General features: G+C 44.2%; 1 protein-coding gene across 1 annotated transcript in view; it reads left to right on the plus strand.

Moving 5' to 3' along the window:
- The window catches only part of Ube3d (ubiquitin protein ligase E3D), a 101,320-nt gene extending 85,071 nt beyond the window's left edge, over nucleotides 1-16,249 (plus strand). Inside the window, exon 10 of the mRNA XM_090337724.1 lies at nucleotides 16,090-16,249. Coding sequence (XP_090193850.1) covers nucleotides 16,090-16,110 — 21 coding nt within the window. The 3' untranslated portion in view covers nucleotides 16,111-16,249. The remainder of the gene's footprint in view (nucleotides 1-16,089) is intronic.
- Nucleotides 16,250-17,754: the final 1,505 nt, after the last annotated feature.

The following is a 17,754-nucleotide window of genomic DNA, read 5'->3' on the forward strand; positions in this document are numbered from 1 at the left end:
TCTGAGCCCGGGTTTATTCACACTGGGCAAAATGAAAGCAAAATCCACTGTCATTAAACCACTGGACCACGCCACACCCTTGCCATTTTAAATCCTTTTTTGGAATAAAACCAGAAGAAATCTAGACTCCACTTTGAGTTCTGGAGACACTTAGCTCTTTTTTTTTTCTTAAAATAATAAATGTTTATTGTCAAGTAAGTCACTGTACAAAGGAGTTTCAGTTTAACACATCAGTGTATAAGTACAATGCATCTTGATCAATGCCAAACCTTTCTACCATCCCACCAGGTAGCTGGGATTACAGGCTCAAGTCTCCACCCTTATAAAGTTCTTCTTAGGGCATTTATACTCCAACTACTAAGATTCCTTTGTGCAGTAACAAGTAGACTAGCAATTATGCCACTGTCCTTGGAATAAGAACTGGACTTAACATTGTAGTGATTGTGCTTGCTCTGTGACTAGCACTGCACCTCCCCCCATTTCCTCTTGTTCATCTACCCCTGTCTCTTCTCTTCTGTGCCCAGCTCTGGTGGTAGGTACATAATTCTTCGAACCCCTGTAAACTGAATATGTGAAGCCAACACCGTGTTGAATGGTGTCTGCCGTTGAGTTTGACCGTGAAGTCCTGTGCTGTTTTTCTGCCCTGTTATCTCTATTCGCATCTTCACAGTCCCCTTACTCCATGCCCACACAGAAAGAAAATGGATTTCCCTTTCCTGGCCTCATTTCAAGCGATTAACTCTGAGTTAAGCCACAGCAAAATAAGTTTGGGTGGGGTAAGATGGTGGGGTGCTAGTGGGGAGAGGCACTCGATGACCTTATGACTAGGTGAGCAGGGGGGGGCCACACTCAGGAGAAGAGAGGCAGGTGAATGTGTGTGTGAGGTGGGGTTTTTTTGGTGTGTGTGTGGTGGGTGGGCTTGAACTTGGCCTGTGCACTGTTCCTGAGCTCTTCAGCTCAAGGCTACTTCCCTACCCCTTGAGCCACAGCACCACTTCAATTTTTCTAGTGATTAATTGGAGATAAGAGTCTCGGGGAGTTTAGTGCCCCAGCTGGCTTTGAACCACAATCCTCAGATCTCAGCCTCCTGAGTAGCTAGGATGACAGGCAAGAGCCACCGTGCCCAGCTGGTTTAATGTTTTTGATAGCTTCTAATTCCTTCCTCTGCTTGGCACAGCAGAAGAAAACCGAGAACATAGTGGTGGTGGAATGAATGCAGGAATCATATGGCTGTGTGCAGTGTTGGAGTTGAACTCAAAGCTCTGCACTTGATAGACATGCACTGCACCACCGAGCTTTGCCTCCAGCCTTTTTCTCAGCTGGGGCCTGGCATCCTGCACATGTGTCTGCCTGGTCTGGGTGTCCTTCTGCTGGGCTGGCTGTGCCCACCAGCCATGGTTCACTCCCCCACCGAGCTGGAATCCTACCACCTTGTCTGCCCCGGCTGGCCTTGACCCAGGGTCCTCCTGCACTGAGGCTCCCACGTAGCTGGGGTTGCAGGCACGAGGCTCCAAGTCTGAAGTATTTATACTCCATCTCTTAAAATCCCTTTATGCAGTTCCACATAGAAAACTCATCCTATCACTGTCATTAAAGGAAGGACTGGCTTTACATTGTAAGGATTGTACTTGCTCCCGGACAAAACCTGGATGTTTAAAAAAAAAAAAAAAAAACACTTTTCCAATTTAATAGCTCAAGAAAGAAGATTGTCCCTAGGGGACATATGACACAATTTTACAGTTTACTCATTGTACAATTGTCCTTCGGTGCTGAAATGGGAGAGAAAAAAGATGAAGGTGGAAGGAAAAACCTAAAACACATGACTAAGCTTGAAGGTCATTAATGACAGGAAGTAGAGGAAAACTGATAAAGTGTATACAAAATCATGTTCTGTGAAAAAAATGAAATTGGTTTTAGCAAGCAAAAAGCAGGGGGAAAATAGAAGACAGAGGCAAGCATTTGAAGGGGAGACTGCACCCCCAAATAAGCAATTCTTAGTCGGAACCGAAGAATGGGCTGTAGACTTCAACGAACTCCTGAGCAGATTATTTAGAAAGGCTCTTCCATTAGAGCTCGTTAATAGGAGACCAGTCTGGAGAGGTGTTTCTGGTTCCAGCTGTCAATCTGCACATCCAAGACCTCACTCGTTAGAGGCACAGCACTAATTGGAGAAGCTTTTGAGTCTTTCTGACCAGTGTTGGGAGAGAACTTTAATCAGGGTAGCTGTCAGCCCGTCAGCCTTTCCTGAGATTGTACGACTGGCTGTGTGACTGGCACGAACCCACTTCCGGTTCTACCCTCCTCTTGTACCCCTGACTCCCATCCATGTGGTTGAAGGCTGTGACAATAGAGCAATGATCAGAACCCAGTTCTTTTGTGCAAATTCTCTTCTTAGCTGTGATGTTGAAATAGAAGTCTTAGCAGAAATAATACTAGGCCCACGGGGGCCGAGGGCCAACGTGACCTGACCGCTGACCTTTGTGGTGATGTTGTTGGTGGCTAGGAAGTGTTCACATTTTTGGTGGGTTTTTATTTCCATGCCTTAGGAACAACGACAAAAACCATCTGCTATCTCAAGTGTGAGAGCTCTTTTGGATTCACATTTAAGAAAGAGGCTTTTTGCTATGCCCCTTAATACTCAGTTCCAGTCCTCTGCCATGTGAGAAGATGACTGGAGTACAGAAGGAACTATGATCAGGTTTTGCACTGATGTAACTGATGAGGAAGACTGTGTCATGAAATGTGTTCACATCCACTCGAGGTGGCTTCTTTTTCATCTCGAATGTTCTTGCTGTGACCTACTTCTGCACATAAGAAAAATGAATTTGCCCTCCTCTGTGACACTGTGGTGATGGGGACCCTCCCGTGTGATCTGGTAGTGGTGGCCTCATGGGAATAAGCATTAATTCTTTCCAGACTGCCAATGCATCAGCCTGGTGTGTCTATATTTGTCTTCTGAGCTGCATCACCACTCTAATTATAGGTGATCTTGTGGGATTTGATCCTCGGAGTTATTAGACTTGCCTGAGAAACTGTGCATGGAAAGTAATCGCTTGAAAGGTTGGTGAGCCAAGGTCATTGCCAGGACCCCAACTGCCAATGGCTCTGTGTCTGGAGTGGGCGCAGTGCTGACATGGCCACAGCCACCGCCTACCTCAAAGCAAGTTTACATTTGCAGCTGGAAAATATATCACCTAATTCCAGTTCTTAAGATCTTAGGATGTTATATGAACAGATGACACAGAAAATCACCACCCCGGGGGGCTGGGAGTTTGGCCTAGTGGTAGCGTGCTTGCCTAGCATGCATGAAGACCCGGGTTCGATTCCTTGGTACCACATACATATAAAAAAGCTGAAAATGGTGCTGAGGCTCAAGTGGTAGAGCTCTAGCCTTGAGAAAGTCCAAGGACAGTGTTCAGGCCCTGAGCTTAAGCCCAGGACTGGCAAAAAAAAAAAAAAAATCACCACCCCGGAATCCTGGCAGGCTTCTCTCGGCTGGTTACCTCCTGGCAGAGGTAGGGACAGCTGTTAGGGCCACTGTCCCTTGGTCTGGACTCTGAAGCTGTGCAGAAAAAAAGCGTTTTTTTTGTTGTTGTTGTTGTTTTGCCAGTCCTGGGCGTGAGCTCAGGGCCTGAGCACTGTCCTTGGACTTTCTCAAGGCTAGAGCTCTACCAATCAGCCTCAGCACCACTTCCGGCTTTTTTTTTTCTATGTATGTGGTACCGAGAAATCGAACCCAGGTCTTCATGCATGCTAGGCAAGCACTTTAACCACTAGGCCAAACTCCCGGCCCCTGTTTTTTGTTTTTTACGTAAGTTTTAAAAATCAAAGCTGAGCACTAGTGGCTCATGCCATAACCCTAGCTACTCAGAAATCTGAGATCTGAGGGTCATAGTTTGAAGCCAACCTGGACAGCAGAGTCTGTGACAAAGACTTTTTATCTCCAATTAACCAGCAAAAAATGAGAAGTGAGCTGCAGCTCAGGTGGTAGAACACCACCAGCCTTAGAGTAATGCCCTGGTCCTGAATTCACTTTGGGGTCAAATACCTTAATAACATTAAGGTATTGGGGTTGAAAATATGAAACCTTTTTTTTAAATAATTTTTATTGTGATTAATAGAAGGGATACATTATATTCACCAGATAGAAGGTGCATAACTTCACAAACATTGATACCCTTTCTCATGACATGGTCCCCATTTCCCTCCCACCCTCCTCCCATTTATCTTGATTTCCCCCCTTCCCTATCCAATTTCAAATAACCAATTAAGCACATATAAAATATATCAGATAAGAAGATGAAAAATTGTAACAATACGAGATAACCAAGGGATGGCAAAAGAGATGAGAGATAACATAGTACATTAAGGACAACAGTCACTCATTATATGGCTTTTTGAAACCCTTTTTAAAAAAAAAAATCTGTTGCTCAACGAAGTAATTTTCAGTGATATCCTGTAGAAAAGTGGTAAGCCTGGATTCTAGTTGTATAATTGAATTATATAAATGTTTGTATGATTTTAGTGTTGGTTCATTCTCATCGGTCAGCAGACATTCACTGCAAACCTGCTGTGTGGACATGCCATTACCCGTCTGTGCTGGTGTTTGTTGGCACTTTGAAGTTGGTATCTAAGAGCAGGTTTAAAAGTCAGCAGGAAGAGGCCCACAGTCCATCCCTCAGTGTCTTGCCTGGCCAGGTTGGCTCCAAAGCTCTGTCACCACAGGCTAGGAACTAAAAATCGCCAGGGTTCGTGTCTTGTCTTGACAAGTAGCTTTCTGGAGGTAGACCCTGTGTTCAATTTAAACATGGGGTGGTAGCCAGGTTGTTAGGCGCCCCTTTCTCCCTGCCCCCCCTTTCTGAATGTGGACACCATTAGGCTTGGAGGGTGCGGGGTGGGGGCAGAGAGGAGGGCATCTGCTTCCATTCTCCAGGAATGAGTGCCAGAGCTTGTCAGCTTTCCAGAAGAATTTAGCTAATGGGCTTCAGGGCGCAGACTCGAATCCCAGAGAGTCGGTGTGAAGGTTAGAGACAGGCACAGAAGAGAGCTGAGAGACTGGAGCGAGGTTTGGGGGACGGGTATTTCTGATTTGAGGTCTAATTGGCCCCACTCAAACTGTAAAACAGCTGGTGGGAAGACTTGGGTTCAGGTTCAGCTGATTAAAACTGGAGGACCAGGTCCTTGGCTGAGGAGAGGCCACCCATTGATGGAGCGCTGGCCCAGTTCTGAATAATGCTTGCTGGGCCCGAGGTGCTCAGCCTGGTAATAGGAAAAGCTGCCTCCAGGCTGCCTCCAGCTCAGTCGAGGTGCTGGCGATCGGCATTACGGACAGCCTAGAAGTCACTGGTGGAAAGGCTGATCTATGAGGCATAGATTCCCCGAAGGAAGAAATGCTCATGAAATTCAGCTGTAGTGGCCTTACCCAGGAGCTACTTGTTTTCTGCAAACTGACATCATGTTCTCCAATCATTTTTCCTCCCTCTCCCCCATGTCAGCTTTTTACTTCATAATCAGGTCTTCTCATGGGTTCAGAGAGAGCCACAGAGATCCATTGCAGGCTGGCTTCCACAGCTGGGCAAACTCCCTTCAGGCTCCATGCTTGCTCTTGGTGTGGATGTATGCTCGATACTGTTGGAAATGCAGTTGCTGGATCCCAGAGTGCATATTTATCTAACTTGCATTATTCTTCTGTTTGAGTGTGTGTAAGTATATTTCTAGTGCTGGAGTTTGAACTCAGGGCCTCACACTCTTGCTCAAGGCTGATACTCTACGCCTTGAGCCGCAGCTCCGCTTCCTGTGTGTGGGACTCCTCCTAAATCAGCGATCAGGCCTGCAAGATGCACAGCCCTTGACTCTCTCTGGCAGGGGAGCATGCACTCACCTAATGGTAGGCGGGTGGAAGGTTGTAAATACGTTTGCTGTTCTGGAGATTTCATCGTGATTGTCTTTTGCATTTTCCATGCCCAGTGGTATTTAGCGCTGTGTTGGTTATTTCTCTTCTTTTGTGAAGGATTTAATTATTTTTATGCTTGATTTGTGGACATCTCAACCTGCCACCCACAGCCCCATAGTAAACTAGAATTTCATAAGAGACTTAGGGACTGAAAAACCTTTTGCTCTCTGAATAAATTGGATCAAAGCCATGAAAGCTATTAGGAAATATGCCTTTCTGTGGGTGTATGTGCGCATGCATGCACATGTGCATGTACACGCAGGTATGTACATATTTCCCCCTGTATCTATCACATTGCAAGATTTAGGGAGTATTTACTACTCTTAGTGAGGTTTGCAAAGCTCTTTCTAATTAGTCAGGCAAATATGCAGAGCTACTTTGATTTTTTTTTTTTTTTGAGATAGCCTTCCAATATCCATGGCTTTTCCACAAGAATCATCCCTGTCTTGCTCCCCTGACAAGCAAATTCACAATAGGAACTGGTCCCCACACAAGACCCTGCCATACCTTTGCAGCTCCTGCCCTGGAGAGTTTCTTGGTAAAACTTTTTCTGGAAGCAATTATTTCTCCCTGCTGCCTCTTTTCTTTTACCCACACAGGACTGTCTTTATTTAGTTGTTTTTTTTTTTAAAGTTAGCTTTCTATTGAGGAAGATGATTTTTTTCCATTTCTCTTTTCTGGTTCCGGAGCTTCACTACTTGCTCCTCATCCTAGTGGAGAAGAAGAGACATGTATATTGTCTTTGTTTTGAATCTGTGTGGTTCAGGTGGTATTTTTCTATCTTGCCCTGCTCTGCTGCCTGGACAGAAAGATTCCTCTGGGTATTTCTTGGGATACTGTTTGAGAGCCAGGAAACAGAACTGGTGGGCGGGGAGTCGTCTTGGTGCTAGAAGTAGGCACAGCAGCTGATCTGCAGCAGGGGCTCTGTGTCCTCAGCATCCTCTTTGGTGCCATCCCTGAGGGGTGTCCCCCCCCCCTCCCGCCCCAGCTCCTAGCCCAGCTCCCTAGGACAAGGTCAAGCACTGTACAGGTGAGAAGTACATAAGACCACACCTATACACTGCACAGCACAGGGAATAGGGCTGATAACTGCAGGCCCGGGTTTTGGTGCCCAGGGTGTGAAAATTGGCCCGAGTAACTGGAGGACAGGGATGGGGTTGGGTGGGGCAAGATGGGAAGGACTTTGGCAGGGTGGCTTTGACCTTGAAGCAAGAGATTTGTAATCTGACTTCTGCAATGGAAACCCCTTTGTATAATTATGGTACAAGGTTCAAAGCCAGCCTGGGCACAAAAGGAGACTCTTACCTCCAATTAACCTCTAGAAAACGATAAGTGGGACTTGACCCAAAGGTAGGGTGATAGCCTTGAGCTGAAGAGCTCAGGGACAGCACCCAGGCCAAGTTTAAACCGCACAACCCACAAAAAAAAAAAAAAAATTAAGGGTCTGGGAGTGTGGCCTAGTGGTAGAGTGCTTGCCTAGCATGCAGGAAGACCCTGGTTCGATTCCTCAGGACTGCATACATAGAAAAGCCAGAAGTGGTGCTGTGGCACAAGTGGTAGAACTCTAGCCTTGAGGGAAAAAGCCCAAGGACAGTGCGCAGGCCCTGAGTTCAAGCCCTAGGACTGTCAAAAAAAAAAAAAAAAAAGGTAAAGTAAGCTGGGTGCTTGTGACTCACCCCTGCAATCCTAGCTACCCAGTAGGCTGAGTTCTGAGGATCTCAGTGAAGCCAGCCCAGCAAGAAAGTGTGAGACTCATATATCCAATTAATCACCAGAAAGCTGGAGTTGTGGTTCAAGTGGTAGAGCACTAGCTGTGAGTGAAAAAGCTAAGGGACATTACCAAGGCCCCGAGTTCAATCCAAGGACCAACACTAAAAAGAAACAAAAAGGGCAAGTAAACCTACCGTTTGAACACCTAGAACCCCTTTTACCCTGCCCCAAGGTATTTTTGTTTGTTTTTCTTTTGTTTTTCCTGTACTGGGGATTGAACTCGGGGCCTTTCATTTGACAGTCAAGCATTCTGCTGTTTCCCCCAGTCCTTTTGCTTTTCACTCATTTTTCAGACCAGGTCTCTTGCTAATTTTGCTAGGCCAGGCTTGAACCATGATCCTCCTGTCTCTGCCTCCCTAATAGCTGGAATTACAGGTAAGACAACAAGGCCCAGCCCTATGCCTCATTGACCTAGTAAAGCTTTAGGAACAATTGTGTACTAAAGTACCTCCTGCATTGTGTATTTCCCTGGAGTCTAAAGTAAGAAGTCAGCTCTTGGTGAAACCACTTCCTGTTCCCTTTACTCCCTTTTGCCCGTGGGAGATTTAATCTCGTCCCTTCTACTTACAAAATCTTCAAAGGGATTCTTTTACCCTTCCTTTAAAATAGTTTTAATTATGATTTTATGATTCCTGTTTTATTTCCACCCAATAATAGACTTAAAAACTACTTGGGTTTTTTTTTTAATGGACATATTAGCATCTTTTTTTTTTTTTTTTTGCCAGTCCTGGGCTTGAGCTCAGGGCCTGAGCACTGTCCTTGGACTTTCTCAAGTCTAGAGCTCTACCACTTGAGCCTCAGCACCACTTCTGGCTTTTTTCTATGTATGTGGTACTGAGGAATTGAACCCCGGTCTTCATGCATGCTAGGCAAACACTTTAACCACTAGGCCAAACTCCCGGCCCATATTAGCATCTTTTTGCAAGATTTTCATGGATTACACATTATATTTTCAAAGCAGTGTCTGCCTGGCAAATGGCTAAAAACATAAACATCTGGTTACAATTTGATTCCTCTCTCTCATCAATCCTTAACTGTTAGTTGAGTTTTTCCAAGTCATATCTATATTTTTTTTTAACTGAGCTGACTCCACTTTGTCAGCATGACTTACGATGCTTTCTGAACTCACTATTTCTTTCTAAGGTTTTAGGCCAGGTTCCCAATCCTGTTGTCTCTTTTTCTCCTCTAAGCAAAGAATCATTTCTCTTTACAAGAGGGTTTTCATTTGTCATTCTAACTCTTCTTTCTGCTCTTGACAATAAATTTGAAAGGAAACAAGGTCTTTATAAGATAGGGAGGGTGTCTTATGTCACTTATAATTTGAGATTATAGCTTATTATGTTAGAGCTCAAAATTTGAAATATTTGCTGGGCCCTGATGGCTTTCACCTAACTGTAACCCTTGCTACTTAGGCAGATGACATCTGATGATCATAGTTCAAAGCTAGCCTGAGCTGACAAACCCTGGGGATTCTTGCTGCTGGTGAGCCAGCAAAAAGCTAGAATTGAATTTGCAGCTAAAAATGCTTGAACAGGAGCTTGAGGCCCTGAGTACAAGCTCTAGTACTGGCACACATACATACAATTGGAATAATATAGATTTCTTCTTCAAAGTAAATTACCACAGCAATTTTCTCTCCCTGTAAATAGATGGAAGGTAGCTTTTATGATGAAATGACTATTATTAGTCAGGCTTAGAGACAAAGACTTAATTACAATATGCAGCATTATTACTAGCTTCTGGCCATGAGCAAAAGTTACTTCTCTGAACCTCGGTTCCTCACTTATAATCTGGGGACACAATTCAATTAGATTTTTATCTCTGAACCTCAGTTCCTCACTTATAATCTGGGGACACAGTACAATTAGATTTTTAACTCAAGTGAATTTAGTATGGATTTAGTGATATTTGCACAAGACCAAAACATCTAAAGGAAAAAGAACGGGAACTCAAACATTTGAGAATGTTTACACTTACAGCAATTAAATAAACTCTGACAAAAGCATTAACACATCATTAAAAAATAAATTAGCACTAATTAGAAGAGAACTATACTCATTGGGGGAAAAGTGCATTAAATTGTAATAATATGCATACCTTTCCGTCGAGAGAACCTATTTCTGGGACTCTCTCCTATGGGAATAACCCAACATATAGAAAAACTAATCTGTAAACAAGGCAAGAATTATTTCATTACTACTAATCAGTAGAGTGTGGAGCCACTTAGGGTTATAGCAAATTGTTATTGGTAGACTGTTGTGCAGGAATTAATATAAGAATAATAACTTATGAAGCAGTATGGGAAAGTATCTAAAGCTGTGCACGTATAACTAATATGAAAACAGTTCTTACATGATAAAGAGGCAAAATAGATCAAAATATTTACTACAGCACCTGTTTCTTCTTGCATTTTTCCTGTTTCATGTTTTTTTTAAATGTTAAAGTAGGAGTTTCAGTTTAAATATATTCAGTCATGGAATGTCTGTTCTGTGTTTGGAAACTCTGCTGTGGCTTTTTGAGTTCTAGAAGATGGGGGACTCTTTCCTAATTCTTTACTGTAAGTTAATAGGAAAGAAAATGTGCTTATGATACTAAGATAGTAAAATCTGTGACCAGGCTGTCAGCCCGCCTCCAGCCTTGACAGTGGGCAGAATGCACACCCTCTGGATGAAGTGGTCCCTTGTTTGCACCTCTATTAGAAGAATTACTGTTTACAGCCAACAGCAATTTCAGAATGACCACCAAAATCTGTTTAGATGACAGAAGCTACCCATCTGTTATGGAAAGCTATTTTTTGTTCCCTGCTCCCAGGACTTCTGGGATAAGAGTGGCTTCTTTTATGTGTTGTGGAAGTCTTCTTGATCAAGTCTCCTTTCCTCAAACAGTGGAAAGTGTTCATTGATAGAATATATTTGCTCAGAGGCGCATTACTAGCAGGAACCATCACACTAGACTAGGCCAGACCTGCAGCAGTAGCGCCATGGCCTTGTGCCAAGTTATTCCACAGGAAGAAAAAAACAAATGGACTTAAAATAGGTTGTAAGCATGTATTTATTGAGGTAGCACTATTTTACATCCTGCATTTTCACACCACTCACACAGTATGGTTGCTTCCTCATAAATATGTGTTGTGCTTGAGGCAGTACCTTTTTATGCAATACCCAGAGACTCTTGCCGCATGTAACACTTGCCCCATGGGCTTGCTGCTGTTTGTCAAGATGCTGAATTTTTTTTTTTTGCATAACTGGGAGCATGAGAACTGCTTGTTCTTCATGGTTTTTCTGTCTCTGGAGCCTGCAGTGTTCCAGTCTGCTCGTCCTAAGAGACATCGTTCAGAGCTGATGCCCCGAACACACTTGTTAAAACCTACAATCAGATTCAGTGGCTGAGGCGTGGGTCCATGCTTTCTTCGGCTTCTAGAGATGGACAGAGAACATCCTCAGACCTTTCTGTGCCCCTCGCCTCCTTCCCATGGTGGAAGTGTCACTCGTGACTTTGATCCTGGATGTCCTCCTGGAAGCCAGCTAAGCATTATCTATTCCCCAAGGAGAATAGTAGTATGCGCTCAGTAGGTGAGTTAATCAAGAAAATGTGGTATGTGTACACCATGGATTTCTATGCTTCCATCAGAAAGAATGACATTCGTAAGGAAATGTAAAGACTTGGAAAGAATTATATTAAATAAAGTAAGCCAGACCCAAAGAAATATAGGCTGTGGTTCCCCTCAGTTGTAATCATTAGTACATGTCTAGGATTTTCTTAGCAGAGAATCATAGTAACCCGGTAGCTGTACAGTTGACCATATAAAGTGAACTCCAAGATAGGGAAAGAAGAGGTTTTTCTTTGTTGTTGTTGTTTTTTAGGCACTGTGTGAAGTTAGAATAATAATAATATCAAATATATATAAAGGCAAATGTGCAAAAAAAATCCAAGGTAAAGATTTAAGTTAATCTCTAGATAATTTGTCCCACTTATTTTGTTTCCCCACTTATTTTCATCCCTGTGGAATGAGGGCAGAAGCCGGCGGGAGACTGCTCAGCATCCTCACAGCCAGTCGGTTGTGTCCCCTGTTAAGTAAACACCTATCACTGCCCATTTGGAATTAGGAGGCCTCCCCTGTGGACTGCTTCACTTTGTCCTGTTGGCCCACCACTCCTTCAGCAAGCCAGCATCTTTTTGTGGCGCAAGTGTGTACCAAACAAACTCTGCGCCATGCCAGATTTTACTGCCTCCCTTTGCCATCACAGAATCCCTATTAGAGTAGTAAGTACTTCCTTCAGAGGGGATTCAGAAGTCTGTCGTCCAGTCATTAAGAGCATTGTATTGTTCCTCAGTAGATGTTGACATCCATCTTCAGCTCATGCCATCTTACTGGGATGAGCTCACTGGTGGCTCTGCACCCTACTCCCAGGTTAACGTGTGTGGACCTTCTTTCCTGTTGGTCTTCGGTCAGGATGGATGCAGGCAGGCATGCGGGGAGCTCTTGTCCTGGAGTGCCTAAGACCTCCTGCTGTCCCCACCCTCCCAACTCTGGAAGCAGGGTCTAGCCAGGTCAGTGTTACTGAATTTGTGGGTGACAGCTGCTAAAACCCAGTGTTACTTTAGGGTGTTAAGTATATTTGATAAGTGCTAGAAAACAATCAGATTTAAAAAAAAAACTTGTCTGTACATTTATAGTGAATTCTTTATTTTATAAATGAATCTTGCACCCTAGAAGCTGCATTTTATAATTTATAGTTTATCTGTGCTGTGAAGACAATCTACTGCAGGGCAAAACTTTGAACATGAGCTATATCTAGACAAAAACATTACTGTTAAAAAAGTTAAAAAATAGAACTGTTTTAATGCTAACAATGCTCTTTAAAAGGGCCTTTGCATAAGCTGTACAGAATCCTTTCTCAAGCCTATAATAAGGAAATGCAAGTTTTCGAGTATTTTATATTTTTATCTGTCTTGTTTATTAGGAAACCCTAGAACACTTTGCACACCTTTAAAAAAATGAAAATGTTATCTCAGGCAGCCAACCATCTCTGTATTGATTGAAATTCCAAATCTCCTTTAACAACTAAAAAGTTAACTGTGTGGCTTTGTTAACTAAGACCAAGGAATAATTTTAAATGTTTCACGTGCTACACGTATGTATCTACAACACCCCAAGTGTTGTGGAGACATAGCATCCTTCAACACGCTACATCCATCACTTGGGTCATCACTGTTTATTATGATTTCAGAACATTGTTCTCAGTTGACTCACAGCATGAGGATTATTTTTAGACATCTTACTCACTCCCCAGGTACCTAGAATTCCGAGTCAGGTCTTACAGTCATAGAAAGAGTGCCTCTTTCCTTGTGTTTAATAGGTTATTTGTGCTTTGTAACTGTACATTCCAGAAATGGAACCACCGACAGAGTGTGAGGCAGCGATGTATGTCTACATCTGGAACCTTGTAAAAGTTGTACTTTGGGGAATAAAATGAAAGAAAAAAAGAGGAAGGAAAGAGAGAAAGGTTCTTTTTTCTGTATAGTGGTATAAAATTATCCTCTTTTAAAATAAATGCTAGAGGAAGAAATTATTTTTCCTGTCATGGATAAAAGCTATAAAACACAAAAATCAGCTTTTCAAAGATGTTAACTCACTGTTTTAAATAAAAAGCAACAAAAATGCACTCGTATTGTACCTGTTCTGGGTGGTGATTGCAGTTTTGTTGTTGACATTGTTATCGAATCCTAAAAATTTATATACATGGCAGGCAAAACTAAAAGCTAGATTTAAAAAAAAAAAATAGAGTTGGGAGCTGAGTAGCCTCTTAGCTACTCAGGAGGTTGAGATCTGAGAATTGCAATAGGAAGCCAGTAGGAAAGTCCTTGAAACTCTCGTCTCGTCTCGTCACCAAAAAGCAGGAAGTAGAGCTGTTGCTCAAGTGGTAGAGCGCCAAGCTTGAGTGAAAGAGCTTCCTTTCAATGCTATGGAGTCAGAATAAGCTTAGTAAACTTTGAGGATTTTCACTAAATCTGGGCAGGTCCTGTTTTGATTCCCATCTTGCATGTGGGAAAAGGTTAAATGGGGCCAACAGCCAGCCAGAGAACAAAGTTTATGTTTCCAGTCACTCTCTTCAACATCAACACAGTTGACATTTGGGTGCTGATGCTTCTTCTTTGTTATGGGGGAGGTGGCCCGGTACATTTTAGGATATTTAATGAGTGGTGATCCCTCCTGGTTGCTGGAAACCAAGCATTCCTACAGACACCCACTGAATGCTTCCTGCTAGATGGAATCACCCCAAGTTGAGGGTCCCCAGTCTCATTCCAGAGCTAAAATTTATGGTGGTATTTATTAGTATTAACGTTGTGCTGAGAGGCTGCTCTTGGTAATATGTTAACAAAAGAGATAATGAGCAGGGTGCCTGAAGCTCACACCTGTACCCTAACTACTCAGGAGACTGACAACTGTCCTTGAGCTTTCCTCAAGGCTAGTACTTTACCACCTGAGCCACAGTACCACTTCTGACTTTTTCTGTGTATGTACTGAGAAATCACTACCACTAGGCCATACTCCTGACCCCCTGAGTCTCTTATCTCCAATGAACCACCAGAAATTTGGAAGTGGAGCTGTGGCTCAACACTAGCCTAGCACCCAGGTCCTGAATTCAAAGCCCATGAGTGACAAAAAAAAAAAAAAAAGAGAGAGAGAGAGAGATAAGAATCTGCCGGGGCCTACCGGCAGCAAATTGGGGTTCCTGAAATAGGGGGCAGGGACTGGAAAAAATAGAAGAGAGACAAACACATCGGGTCCGGGAGGTCTACAGCCCAGGCAAAAACTGCCACGCCTCGTTTATTCTCAACTCAAAGCTTATATCCCTTCTTGAGACCAGGGCACTGCCAGGTGTTACATCCAGATGGTTAATCAGGGAACTGTTGGGGGTTACATTCATATGGTAAATCTCAGATCAATTGAACAGGAGAAGGCCAAAAAACAATAAGACAATCAAGCAATTATCTGATGCAAATCAAAGTACAGTTTGATTCCACTCTTGCTCCCAACAAGAATCCATTGACTTTTTATTTTTTAATGTAAGAAGTGGCATTCTCCTCTGAAGTAGTAAGTTCCCTGGAAACCTTTTGTGTATAATAAGCATGTCACCTGTGGGAGTGGGGGCTGTGAGCCTGATGCCAGGCCCGTGCAGCTCTAGGCTCCTCTTGCCAGAGTTTGGCCGCTATTTCCTAACAGGACTCAGGCAGATCCATCTCGGCTGGCTTTTTCTAGTCCCTTCCCATCTGACCCTCGTTGAGAGGCTTCTGTTAGATCAACTGAGATAAGGAAGGAGACCTGGACTTTCATAACCATCGTCTCCTCTGATCACTGCTGAGCCCTTGATGGTTGTGTCACTTGACGGTTCCCATTTTGCTGTGGCCTTGTCACCTTTCTCCTTCAGCCTGGTGCTCCACTGCAGAACTCTCACAGAAACTCAGCAAGAGGCTGGTGTGGAAACACAGCCCTGCTCTCCTTCCAGACTGGACAGCGAGGGATGTCCTTCAGAATTGCACACCATTAAGCCCTTGGCTTTCAGCCCCTGTGCACTTTCTTTCCTTTCCCCTGAGCACAAGTCATTAAATCCACGTATTTGTCATGCGGTGGCCCCGTGGCACAGCCTTCCTAAGAGAGGACAACCTTCTCCACACCCCCAAAAGTGCAAAGTGTGCATCTGTCTCCTGAGCCCCCTCACTCTCCCGTCATGATTTCTGTGTCTGTCTCTTCCGAAATTAGCTCCGTTCCCAATTCATAGTCATCCCCAAACTAAAACTTCCTAACATTTGTGATTGACTTATTTGTAACTGTGCTACTAAAACCATTGGGAAATTAGATGCATTGGAGCTGGACCTCATTCATCGTTGGAAAATATTTCCCATATCACCCCTAGATACTCAGATTTTCTTCAAACAGCAATTGGTCTTAGATGAATTGCTACTGACAAACCTGGTAAATACAATTGCATGGGATTACAGTAGGCCTGTGATAAGGAGATACTGGAGTGATTGCCACTGTCATTACAGCCCTCAGCCTTGCTTCCTGCAGGGCCACAACAGCAGCATCAACTAATGGGGAAGAGAGTTGGATTACTTTGTGACAATATAGCTTTAATGTCAATTAAAACGCTGTTGTTTTCTTCTTTAAAGTACACAGGAATCACCACTCCGTGGTTCACTTGAAAATAAAAAGACTAATTGGTTCTTGGTATAAAATATAGTGTCTGATTCTACAGTCATTTTTCTTTTGAATCAGTGCCTCATTGACCAGACTTAACCCAGTTCTGGTTTGCTGTGCATCACATCATACCAGCAAAGCATGATGGGCTTTTCTTTTCCAGGTGGCCTTTCTGAAGATGTGACAGAGGGAACTCGGGCATTCCTGTTCCCCACATACACAGAGGAGAACCTTCGATGTGTGGGCATCCCATGCAAAGGAGGAACCAGAGCTGCAGAGTGAGAGCACTGCATGGAAGAGTTGAGTTTACTCATCTGTGTGTGTGTGTGCGTGTGCGCGTGTGTGTGTGTGTGTGTGTGTGCACGCGCACACGCGCTGTGGTAAGAAGAGCTGACTCCGATGGATCTGAAAGCCCAGGGTCGGCTTGTGAAAGACAGAAGCGGTGTCTACTTCCCATGGAGAGAAGCGTCGGAATGTGATGTGCTCTGCCTCAGCTCGCTCACCCAGACCCATCTGTCTGTGAATGCAGGGAGGAAGTTCCCCTGGAACTGTTGTAAATCCTAGGAAATAAACTTGTAAAGAGCTTCTTGGATTTGTTGAAAGGAGTCTTTTAAAAAACTGAAAATATGGAGCCTTCTGTTCGATACTCAGAGGAGATGTTCATAGATGCTTGTTGAAAGAGTGATTATCCTATTTAAAGTTCTCCTGCATGCGCACCCACACCTGCACACTGGCACTGGCGTTCCTTTACCACACACTCGTACCTCGCTGGTATCCTGGTAAGAACACAGACTCACTCGCCATATTCCTATCTGCCGGAGCAGGGGCAGGAACACACTCAATGAGACCACAGAACGCAGCCCAGCTTCTCCTCTCATGGAGCAGGTTTGAGACTTGCTGGGCTCCAAGCCGGGACTGGAGGGAGCTGGGCATCAATTTTTTATTTTTTCTGCTCCATCTCCCCTGCCTCCCGTCGTGGCCCGGCCCCCTCCACTCCCACTTCACTGCCCAGATTTGCCCCAGTCCCTGCCGCCTGAGGAGCCTCTTGGCGTGGGCCCTCCCTGCCAGCACCTCATCCTCTTCCTCAAACACCGGAGTGTTCCATCCCTGTTTCCTGTAGGTATTTCCGCTTGTCCCTTGGCTAGGATTTGGTGAATCAGCCTTGGTGCCTTTCCTGGGTTTCACCAAAACAGGTGTCCCCCAGCAGGGCGGAAGTAGGTCTCCTGAGCCACCAGTGGCTTTGATCTTGCAGTGTCACTCTGTTAAGCACATGTTGATGCTTTGGAGTTCATGGTGTAGCCATGATTCACAGCCTTAACTAGTTCGGCTTCACTTCCGCTCCCAGGCGATAGCCACTGGGCTGACTTTTCCTGCTTTGGGTTCCTGTCTGTCACTGGCAGATGAGGGTTCTTAGGCCTCAGCAGCACTGCTGACCACGAGGCCTGGAGAACTCTTTGCAAGGAGTCCGTAGACGCATTGGGTGTTTAGCAGCAGTGCCGATGTGTCTGCCCACCAGACAGCAGCATCCATTCTCTCCTTGCCCAGCTCTGATCACTCACGCTGCAGCATCCATACAGGCACTGTCCTGGACTCCTCAGGAAGTCTTATAACAACGGGCAGCCCTGTACCCTAGTTGGACAGGGTTTATAAAGGCAAAGACCATGCACAGGTGGTGTGCACACGCAAGCAAGCAAAGTTATGGAAGCAGAAATTAGTCGTTAGTGAAAGCAATTACAACTCATGTATATGTCATAAATCATTAAGCAAAACAACAATTTTGGTAACAGTTATCGACTATCAAGCAGAACAAGGTTCACATTCTAGACTG

This window comes from Megascapheus bottae, chromosome 8 (assembly GCF_031878675.1).
Source record: "Megascapheus bottae isolate mThoBot1 chromosome 8, mThoBot2.hap1, whole genome shotgun sequence".
In the NCBI taxonomy this organism is placed as follows: Eukaryota; Metazoa; Chordata; class Mammalia; order Rodentia; family Geomyidae; genus Megascapheus; species Megascapheus bottae.